This window comes from Gossypium raimondii, chromosome 4, assembly GCF_025698545.1.
Source record: "Gossypium raimondii isolate GPD5lz chromosome 4, ASM2569854v1, whole genome shotgun sequence".
NCBI classification, from domain to species: domain Eukaryota; kingdom Viridiplantae; phylum Streptophyta; class Magnoliopsida; order Malvales; family Malvaceae; genus Gossypium; species Gossypium raimondii.
The window spans coordinates 7,857,058-7,868,665 of NC_068568.1; the positions used below are offsets into that span (position 1 = coordinate 7,857,058).

Genomic DNA, 11,608 nt, shown 5'->3' on the forward strand with positions numbered 1-11,608 from the left:
TAAATATTTACAAAGCTAGTCGTGCAGATTAATTAGGTTTCGATTAAGTGAATTTTCTTGAATTAAAAGTAATTAGGTATAAGGACTAAATCGTATATAGAGTGAAAGTTGAATTATAGATTAAAGAAAAGTAAAGGACTAAAGAAGCAATTATGTCATTGCTTATAAATGAGGCGGCATAAGTGTTTATTATTAAAAAATTTAAAGTTAAAATATATATTATAATATTATAATATTATATCTTAATTTTTAAGTATATATATTATATATTATTTTATATTATATAATAATAAAACAAAGAAATAAAAGAAAAAGAAATAAAGAAAGAAACAGAGCAGCAAAAACGAAGCAGGAGAAAAAGAAAGAAAGGAGAAAACTAGGGTTTCAAAGTTTCAAGTTCAATTGGTTAGTCAATTTAGTCCATTTTCTTGTAATTTTTATGTTTTTAAAATTATGGTATTAACTACTACCCGATCCATGTTAAAATTTTAGAAATCATTGAGTTTTTAGGTGTTGTTAATGTTGAATAATTTTAGTATTAGGGATTAAATTGATAGATTTTTAAGTTAGAAGTGAAAAAGGATTGAATTGTAGAATAAATTGTAAATTTTGAGTAATAGGGACTAAATTGTGAAAATTTTGAAATTTAGGAATTTAAGTGAAATTAGAGAGTTAAATCTAGTTTAAAGTGGAAATTGAATGTAAATATAGAATTGATTGTGAATAAATAAAATTAGTCTCGGTTTAGGGACTAAATTGGAATTTAGACAAATGTTGAGTAAAAATTAAAATATGCAATATGGAATTGAATTGTATTGTACTGGTGAATTTTAATTGTTTTAATTTCGTAGCTAACGTCGTACTGGAATCCCCGACTAAAAAGGGGAAAGACAAAGTCGACAACGAATAGCTCAGAATTTCTGGTTTGTATTTCTATAATTCGAATTTAGTTGTTAATCGTTATAATTCAATTTAATGTATATGGTAAGTGTTGAGGTGAGAATTATTGTGTTTTGCAATTGAAATGGATTGATTTAGTATGTGATGAATTTATTGAATTTATATTGATTGAATTGGTATAAATATTGAATATATTGATTATTTGAATTGAAATGAATATTGGTTGTATTTGAAAAGCGAATTGAAACCCTATTTACTGTATTGAGCTGAGTCGGATATAGATGGCATGCCATAGGATTGGAAGAGTTCAGGGGTTTCTTCGACTTCGAGTCGATGAGACATTGGGTGTCAATTTACTACTTCGGATTAATTCAATGAGGCACTGGGTGCCAATTGACTTCAGTTTAACCGATGAGACACTGGGTGTCAAATTATTACTTTGAAGTATCCGATGAGGCACTGGGTGCCAAACTGGTGTGTTTTGGTAGAATTCGTGTATCCGTCCGAGTCCGAGTCGTGTTAATAGGGGTAAATGAATAATAAAGTTTTATAATTGATATTGGAATGGTATGGTATGAGAAATGGAAGTGAAATAGTGAATTGAAAATAGAATGTGAAATATATTGCAAATATATGGAATATATGAGTTATATACTCATGAAATGACTATGGAATGGATATTGTAATTGTATAATGAAATGTGAAATAAATTGTGAAAAGCTATTTATATAGCAAGTATGAGAATTGAGATATTTGCGAAACAAATGAAATATGATATGGTTGTTGTAATAATTAAATATTAATATGTGTTTATATTTCAATTGTATATTTGTAATTTCTTATCTTTAAATATTCTGATTATAGAAATACCACTGAGTTTATATTCAACGTACGGTTTTGTTTCCATGCGAAGGTTAGGTACTTAACTTTTGATCGCCGGTTCAGCATCCAACAACGATCTCGAACTCAAATGTGGTAATGTTTATCCTTTGTGTCGGCATGTACCTAGGGTGCCTAAATAATAGTTATTTTGTGGTTTGATTGTAAATGAGGTTATAAGTTTAATTTTGGTTGGTTTTATACATATAAATATGTGTTTGTTTTTGAAGCCATATTATGACATGATAAATTGAACTAAATCTAGATAGGTGCATGTGAATTTAATTCTATGTTTAAGTGCTCATGAACTAGGCAAATTGATTTGGAATTAGTTTGTTTATAATTTCACTACACCAAAACAGGCTTTTAGCGGCATTTTTAGTGGCATTTGCATAAAAAACGCCGCTAAAAATCGAGCATTAGCGGCGCTTTATATAAAACGCCGCTAAAGATCGAGCACTAGCGGCGCTTTAAGGAAAACGCCACTAATAATGAGTATTAGCAGCATTTTTACAAAAAAACGCCGCAAAAAACCTAAACCCAACGGCATCGTTTTCTCACCTTTCAGGGCTTTAGCGGCGTTTTTGTAGAAGCGCCGCTAATGCTCAGGGCTTTAGCGGCGTTTTTGGAGAAGCGCCGCTAATGCTCAGGGGCTTTAGCGGCGTTTTGTAAAAGCGCCGCAAAAACATTTTATATGTCTAATTACTATTAATTTGTTTATTTTTAGTAATTAAAATTTAATTTATTTTTAATTGAATATTTGTTAAAAATAGATAAATTTGAAACAATGACACGTAGAAATAATTTTAAATAAAAAACATAGAAAAATATTTGTTAAAATGGAAATATTAAAATACTATTATTTAAAATAATTTTAAAGTTTGTACAATATTATCGAGTGTTTTTAATTTACATATTAAATAATTTCTTATATAATAGTATAAGAGAATATTAATTTTAAAATATTGAAATAATTATCTCTATAGTTTAAGGTTTTTGATTTAGGGTATATGGTATAGAGTTTAAGGTTTATGGATTATGGTTTTAGGGGTTATGGTTTACAGTTTATGGTTTAAGGTTTAGGGTTTAGGGTTTAGGGGTTACGGTTTATGGTTTAAGGTTATAGATTAAGGGTTGGGGTTTAAGGTTTAGGAGTTAGGGGTTAGGGGTTGAGGGTTAAGAGTTAGGGGTTTAGGATTTAGGATTTAGGGTTTAGATTAATTAGTTTTTTAATTTATATATTAAATAATTTATTATATAACTGTAAAAGAGATAATATTAAATTGATATATTAAAATTATGATTATAGTTTAAATTATTTATAAATAATTTATATATTAAATAATTTAATATATTAAAATAATGATTATAGTGCTCTTGGTACATGACTAATTGTTTTTAATTTATATAATCGTAAAAGAGATAGTATTATGGTTTATGGTTTATTGTTTAAAGGTTGAGATTTAAATTTTAGGGTTAGGGTTTAGGGTTTTAGATTATGTTTTATGATTTATGGTTTAGGGATAGGGTTTAGGGTTTAGATTAATTAGTATTTTTAATTCATATATTAAATAATTAATTATATAATTGTGAAAGAGATAATATTAATTTTAATATATTAAAATTACGATGATAGTTTAAATTATTTAAGAGATAATCGATAAACTTTATATATATTAAATGGTTTAGGATTTAAGGTTTACTTGAGATTTGTTAAATGATAAAATTTTATACAATCAATAATTAATGCATTTATATTTAAAAATATTTAATCTAAACCATTTGATATATTTAAATATTAGATTTTAAAAAATTGATAAATAAATAAAAAAAGTAACATAGTGATGTGGATAGGTAACTATCTATTTTGGATAGGACCAAATTATAACAAATAAAATGAAATACAAGTACTAAAATCATTCCACATCGAATATCTAGCAAAATAATAGTAATTATATTTTAGTTAGAAAAAATATCTCTAATAAAATGGAGATTAGATTGGAAAAGAATAATTTAAAATCATGATTAACGTCTCAATCTTTAATAGAAATTTGATATGTGAGAGATTAATTGCTTACATTGAATAATTCTAACTTAATAATTAATTACAGTCATTTTATCATTTGTTTTCTTATTAGAATATAAAATGTTTATTTTAAGAGTACTTGGTTTTTTTATTTTATAAAAATCAATTTATAAAAATAGTAATAAATTTTTTTTTATAAAATTACTTAACTAATAATTTTTAGGAGACAAAATAAAATTTTTTTAGCAGAGCAAAATAGTGTCATTTTGTTTAAAATGAAATAATTTTTTGCGGTGTTCTTTTAAAAAAACGCCGCAAAGAATAATTTTACTCCAAAAAAACGGGTCATTTTATTTAAAATAAAATTATTTTTTGTGGCGTTTTTATAAAAGGTAATTAAAATCCCGCTCAGTTTTTTGGTTACCCGCTCGTTACTCTTTTTTCTCATCTCCCAAATAAAAGTTTCTACTTAATTCTTTTTCCCTTTTAATCTCAAAATTTGCCCCCAAATTTCCCATTTTCAGCAACACCAAGTAAATACACCTACACCAATCACACTTCTTTTTCCTTTTCATTTCACTGCACTGAATTCACTCACCATAGCTACTCATTTTCTCTCGATTTGTTAGGGTTTCTTTTAATTTTAGGGTTTCAAGGGAAACATACAGTTTCCTTTTAATTTTACTGGTGATTTCTATGGAGACGGAAACCCTTGATGACAAGAAACCGGAGGAAGAGGAGGTGAAAGAGAGACTGAAACTTCCCATTGAATAAGAAATCAATAGAAGGAAAAAGAAATCAGATCTTTCTGAATAAGAAGAAGAAAAATCAGTACTTTCTTTCCATTGAAGAACAAGAAGTGAAAGAGGATATCAAGGGAAAATGTCAAGAGAAAAACTAAGAAGAGCCGCACTTCCTCCTGTTCAAAAGGTGTTCTTTTTTATTTCTATTGCTTTCAGTATTTTTTTTTGAGATTATTTTCAGTGAAAGAAAAATTTTTGGAAATAACCCATCATTTTTTTTCGTGGAAAACTGGAAAAAAAAATAGAAACAAATTGATAATTTTGTATGTTTTACATTTATGTACTTGTTCCCTAAGCTTTTGTTTGGTTGGTAAGAAAATAGAAGTGTAGGAGGTTGGAAGGATGGAAAGTTTCATTCAAAAGGAGGAGCTTTTAAACCTTTTTGTTATTTTAATCTTGGGTTTGTAGTATTTGCATGTGGAAAGTTCTGTTCTTTGAAAAAACAAGCTCTTTTTTTTCTTTAATTCAAGAGAAAACCAATTAAGAGTGTAGCTTTAGATTTTAGTATGATTTTACTCTATTTTTATGTTGAGGAATGGTTTCTAATTAGACCAATAAATACTGCAGTTTTATATCGAAGTATGAGTTTATTTTTTTGGTGAAGAATGATTTCTAATTGCTTTGGTTTTTGCTTTTGATATGAAATGCAGAATATTGATAAATTAGAAAAAGCTATAAATGAGGGTAATTTCTATGGAGCTCAGCAGATGTACAAATCAATAAGTGCACGGTATGACACTATGACTGCTTGCCATCACCAATTTTATTTTATTATTTTTAAGAGTTAAAAATTTCTAGAACTGTTATTGTTCTATGTTTCTCGGGAGTATGTCTGGTTGGAATGCCATGCCCATTGTATATGTCAAACAGAGGGACTTCACAAATGAAGTAAAAGAAAAGAGCCTGAGCAACAAAGGATTTAACTGTACTTAGTCTTGGATGGGGCTTAATGGGGTAAATCCCCTTATGGTTGGATAAAAGGCTTGTAAGATTGAGTAGGTTAGCATCACGTGATTTATTGTGTATGAAAAATTGGTCTGCAAATTATTAGTTTTGATATACTGGTGTAAGTGTTCAATTATTAGTTTTGGCATTGACTGCAGCAAGTGTGACTCAACTGATCTGTTAATGTGCTTTTGTTCTTTTTAATTCTTAGACTTCATATTTGTACATTTAAAATCATCTGTAGATCCATCTGCTTTAAGAGATAAAGTTATATTTGCAAATTGGCAGAGAAACCGAAGGAAACCTGAAGAACTTAATGGGGGAAAAAAGGTGAACAGTAGGAAGGTATGCTGATGAATTATGTAACTTCACACAACACTTAATATTGATTTCTTAGTTCGTTTTCCCCCTAAGTAGTGTAAGACAAACTTTTGGGTAATCTTCCAAGATGATGTTTATGATGAATTTAGGATTAAGAAATTATGATTTTGGGGTTTTAAGTTATAGTATGATGTGGATTACAGTTATTATTGCTGAAATCATGAGATTGATCTGTAGTCTTCTGAAATAACTGGAAAATAAAATAATTTTGTAAATGTTTCAAGCATATGTGTCGACAAGTTTTACCTAGGAAAAGTTTCAATATTTTATCCATAAGTGAACATGGGACTAGGTGTCAAAGTTCAAACATGATTTTATCTTGAAATTTTACACTCTAATGGATTAGTTTTGTGGAGAGATTGATTACGTTTGGGCTAGAGTTTATGATATACTTTGTGCATGTTGTCATACCAACTGCTTAGTTGACTGCATGTGAACAGCTTTCGTAGTTTTTTTTTCACAGTCAACAACTGTAAGATCTTTCATTCGTGCTTCATTAAAAAGCAATGTTATAATAAAAGAGAAAAGATCAGCTGTTCTCAGGTTAATAATTTATATTATGTGTATTACTTTTGGTTCTTCGATTGTCAGTTCTCTATAGACTGTAGAGGAAATGTAATTTATTTTCTTGGTTACAGGTTGCTCTTTACCTCTGCTATGTCATAATGTTTTATAAATTGGATATAAGTGACTATTTAATCTTTGCATTTCAAGGAGGAACTTATCTGTTATTTAAACTGGAATATGTTATTCAATTTGCCAAAATTTACAGTCAATTGCCGACTTGTTTTTAAAGATAATTATAAAACTATGTAATTCCTATCATGCGACTCATTTTGCTTGCTTTTACCTGGCACCTTAGGCTTCTTCACGAAATTTAATGTCAATATGCATTACCAGAACTTGCTAAAAAACCCGTGTTTCTGGTTTTCATGAATCATGAATTGAAAGATGCTAGTTTTCTTAGCAGTTGAAGATTATTTTCTTCTATCGATATGTATGTCTTTATGATAATGATGTTTGTTAAATATTTCATACATCCTAATGCAATTTGAGCAAGATCAAAAGGAAACAAAAGATATTCTGTTGAGGTGCTTCGGTACTCATCGTGTTCTAATTTCTTGTTTTTTGTTTATAAATTTTCCCCTCAAACATACCTTATTGAGGCACTTAAAATTTTTTTTTCTTGTGAAAAGTAAGCAGATGTTATATGTAATTTTCCCGGTCCCATCACTGCTATTAGCTTCAACATTTATGTTAATGCAGGAAAAGTATGAAAAGGCCATTGCTGCGCTTGATGAAATGGAGAAAAGAGCGGTAATGGCAGAATCAATGGAGGAGGGTACCTTACATTACTATTCTGGACAAAATAAAGCTCAGCCGTCTCTTTCTCCACGGTGTGTAGTTGACTTCCCATTTTCAAATTTTTGTGCTTGGATGAAAAACATTTTATAATGGATGATAAAACCAAACCAGACCAGCTGGTTCAACTAATTCTACAGAGAACCTGGTAGTTTGACAGTCATATAGGTAAGCTTATTTGCATACCATTACAAGCCTAGTTGTAAGGTACTTTGTTCCATTTTTTTGTACTTAATTGCCACTTGAATTTATATTCTATAAGACATGATACCCCATTTGTTAACAACTTAATATCAAATTGCAGATATGCTATTGCTTTCCTAAATTACAGATATTGCGTTGCTATCGCTGGGACTGATTACTGTGTTATAATAGCTGATACTTGAATGTCTACCGGTCACAATATCCTCACCGGTGACTACTCCAAAATCTCCAAAACTGTATGTTCTTTACCCATCCTTCGCTTTTACAATGCAAAACTTAATAGAGAAACTTGATTGTAATGGTGTTTTGGCACTAAAGGGCTTTTCTTTTTTGCACTTTTATGTCGTAATTAGTAGGAAGGTTGGGTTTTAGTCTCCAAAACTGGTAAGCTACTTTGAATCAAAGGAATAGAAAGCTTTAGAGAGAAATTAAGAAATTTTGTGAACTTTGCTACTAAGTGTCTTTGAATCAAAGTGAAATTAGCTGACAGTATAAGAAAATAGGTATTCTAATAGTGTTTTTTAAATTTCCCTTATTCTAATAGTGTTTTGGTGGATAGTCATGCACTGAATTTGTACCTGAAAGTAAAATATTAAAAGTATGCCGGTGATGGAATTAGCTTTTATAAATCACTTCTGGACTGTTGTGTAATCACATGTTTTGATGATTGATGTTAATATATATATATATGGTTTTGCTCTATGAAAATCCTTTTGTTTTCACATGTTGCCATGCTAAACTAGTAGCACTCTTATCTTAATTTTGCAGTCATTACTCAAAGGTAGGTTCTTGCATGAAAGACCTGTTGAAGAGGAGAGGCCACCTTCAGTGGCAGTGAGTGAATTAAATCAATTAAGTCACTACTCAGAAGTAAAATATCCATTAGCCTGTTACTTTATTAGAATGTGTTAGATTTCCTCAACAATGTCTAATTTGAGTTTATAGAATCAATAAACTCATGTAGTAAACAGTGGATGTAGTAAACCCATTTCAGTATAATTTCAAAGGGTTTTTGAATTTCTATTTTAGTCTATAAATTTTCAAGTTTATTATTGTACATTTTGAAGTTGTGCATTTTATTTTTTTGCAATTAATTAGTTGGACTACTTGAACTTGTAATTTTCTATTTAATTATTAACATATTTTTCAATATTTTGACTAAAAAATTAATTTATTTATATGATTAAATATAGTCTTTTTTGACTAAAAGTATATATTTAATACTAATTAATTTTTTTATATTAATAATGTTTGATTTTAATATTTAATATTTTTAAATGTTTTTTAAAAGTTAGTGGCGTTTTTCCATAAACGCCGCCAAAGAACGGTACTTTTAGCGGCGTTTGTAATCAAAGCGCCGCTAAAGGTCTTGATCTATAGCGGCGTTTGTGAAAAAAGCGCCGCTAAAGGTCTTGATCTATAGCGGCGTTTGTAAAAAAGCGCCGCTAAAGATCCTGAGCTATAGCGGGGTTTGTGTAAAAGCGCCGCTAAAGTTCATGATCTATAGCGGCGTTTGTAGGAAAAAACGCCACAAACGTTTGCGGCGTTGACAATGGCGGCGTTTTTTGCGGCGCTTTCAAAAACGCTGCAAATACTTTTAGCGGCGCTAAAGGCTTAAAAAAGCGCCGCTAAAAACCTGTTTTGGTGTAGTGTTTGGATTAAAATGATGCTTTGATGACTTGTTTTGATGATATGAAATGTTTGAAATTTCTGTCTATTTGATTTATAAACTCTGGTAATGCTCCGTAACTCAGTTTCGGCGAGGGATACGGGTTGGGGGTGTTACAAACCTGATTTCCAAGGGAGTTATCATGGATTTCTTTTATTTTAGTGGTTATATTGTATTTTTGGTATTTATTCTTGCAATTATGAACTAATTCTCTTTATACCTAGGGGAGATGAACTTTAGTTTCTTTGTTTTCAACTATGAATGCTTAATTATTCATGGTCGATAATTCTAGAGTGTTAATCCATTTTGATGTGCACAAGTTCGAGGTTGAATAGACTCTTCTTGTGATTAGATCTTGTATAATTGAATGGAGTTGCATGCAATCCTAAAAATAGGACAACATATATCTATTGGATTAGAGTAAAATCTAATAAGAGGATCCATAGAGTGAATTAATGCAATAATAGGAGTTTTAATTAGAAAGAAATTTCAATTACTCAACCTAGAGTTAGTTACTCTTATACTCGAAAGAGATATTAACATAAATTAAGGATTCCTATGTATCAAAGAACTAAGAAAAGAAATTGCATAAGTTAGATTGAGAATTATAGATGAAATCTAGGTGGATTCTTACCTAGGTATTGTTTTTGTCACTTGGTTGATATTTGACTGATTTTGTGTTTTATTCTTTGGTGCATTCATTAGTTAATTTAATTTTAATTAAGATCTTAAATTATTAGGATAATTACTAGTAATTGTAGTCCTCGAGGAACAATATCTGTACTCACCATCACTATACTATTTAATTGATAGATGCACTTACCTTAATCAATTTATTAAGGAGAAACCAAAGATAAAATTAGAGACGAATTTAACGTTTAGGTGATGAAAATTTTTAAAAATATATCCTAAACTTGGGAAAAACTATATTTCACTCTGAAATGAGTTGAAGATATATTATATATATTCTGTATATAAGTATATAAAATATAAATTATTTGTACATGAAATAATAATTAAAATGTAATAATAAATTTTAAAAATTAAAAAAATCACTAACTGTCAACCGAGATTCAAGGGTTAATTTCAAGGTTTCTAATGGTCGTGAACAACAGTATTGTCAGGACTAGAAGAAAAACTTGTGATGATATTTGATGAAAAAGCTTGAAAGTTTTGCCTAATTTTGTGATGAGATTGCAAAACGATAATTAATGAGATTTTGGTGAAGCATATGGTAGGTTTATACAAAGATTAAACTTTATTAACGATTAGAGATAATGAAGTATTATTATAAAAGTTAAAAATATTAAAAATGGTTGTTAATTAAGGCTTAAATGCCGATTTTATGGTATTTTAATTTTCAATGTAACGGTTATATCGGGTATAGTATTAATAAAGGCTCATTTCCGAAATTATTTACAGAGTGTTTTTTTCTTGTGTCAGGCAAAAGCGGGCTGATGTGGAAGCACTTTTGTCCGTGCTCTGATTAAATTTTAAAAAATGGTCATTTTTTTAAAAATATTACAAAAATAGACTTTTTTTTAATTTACGAGAATAATCTTTTATAAATACCTAAAGTGGCAACACCATTTTTTTTGTGTCGCCAATTAATGTGAAAATAAAATTTACAAAACAGATATTTATATAAATCCAAAGTCTCATTTCTCTTATTTTCTTAAGTAATGTAGGATGTGAGATATGTGTATATATAGACTCATTAATATGTTTGCAGCTTGTTCCTAGACAATGTGGAATTCCTTCCTCTTTTAACTAACAACATAAGATGAAAAGCTACACTATATTTTATATATTTTTTATTTTAGAGTTTAATTTTTTTACAAAAAGTTAACATTTGTTACATTATAAATACAAATTTTAAACTCTATAAGTAAAAAATTATAAATTATAATGTGAGTATAGTAAAATATTAAAAAATATATTTAAAAATTACTAATAGTTGAGTGGTCATTTTGTAAGTTTTATAATTCGATAGCCAAAAATCATAGTTAAGTGACTACTAATGTAGTTTAATCTAGATATAAAAATATGAAAAATAATTATTATATTTTATGTATATTATATATTTCTATAAAAACTTATTTAATATAATTATATACTATGTTTAAATAGATTATCTATCTAGTCAAAATACATATGAAATAAATTTATCGTGATGAAAATTAAAATAAAATTAGGATTAAAAATTAATGAGTATAGTAAATATTAAAAAAATTATATCAATTTTTTAAAATTACAAAAAAATACTATTTGAATACTAAATGCTCACCATTTATTTATTAATCAAACATTCATTGCTGTGGGTTGAGCTCCTTTTTCAAGGAAATAGAGAATGGCGGGAACATTGAAATAGGTTTGATTGTTTATTAGATCATAAAAACTCACTTTTTGAAGATCTCTTCCTTCTCTTCAGGATCGAAC

The 11,608-nt window shown here is 28.5% G+C and overlaps 1 protein-coding gene across 5 annotated transcripts; it reads left to right on the plus strand.

Moving 5' to 3' along the window:
• The first annotated feature begins 4,234 nt into the window (after positions 1 to 4,234).
• On the plus strand, positions 4,235 to 8,557 carry LOC105779561 (uncharacterized). Of its 5 annotated transcripts, none has more exons than XR_008195076.1 (6): positions 4,235 to 4,735; positions 5,259 to 5,338; positions 5,842 to 5,898; positions 7,201 to 7,503; positions 7,601 to 7,736; positions 8,269 to 8,557. XR_008195076.1 is itself a non-coding variant. In XM_012603365.2 (5 exons), exons 1-4 carry the CDS (start codon positions 4,688 to 4,690, stop codon positions 7,680 to 7,682), a joined length of 318 nt encoding a protein of 105 aa, XP_012458819.1. In that variant the 5' UTR covers positions 4,235 to 4,687; the 3' UTR covers positions 7,683 to 7,736; positions 8,269 to 8,557. The 5 variants fall into 5 exon arrangements, 1 of the variants encoding a protein (XP_012458819.1); XR_001129049.2 differs by having other exon boundaries at positions 7,201 to 7,464; XR_008195075.1 differs by having other exon boundaries at positions 5,798 to 5,898; positions 7,201 to 7,736.
• Positions 8,558 to 11,608: the final 3,051 nt, after the last annotated feature.

Coding starts and splice junctions, on each gene's coding strand:
- LOC105779561 (XM_012603365.2), top strand. CDS start 4,688: ATGTCAAGAGAAAAACTAAGAAGAGCCGCACTTCCTCCTGTTCAAAAG. Junction 4,736..5,841: donor CACTTCCTCCTGTTCAAAAG/GTGTTCTTTTTT, acceptor GCAAATTGGCAG/AGAAACCGAAGGAAACCTGA. Junction 7,332..7,600: donor CAGCCGTCTCTTTCTCCACG/GTGTGTAGTTGA, acceptor ATCAAATTGCAG/ATATGCTATTGCTTTCCTAA.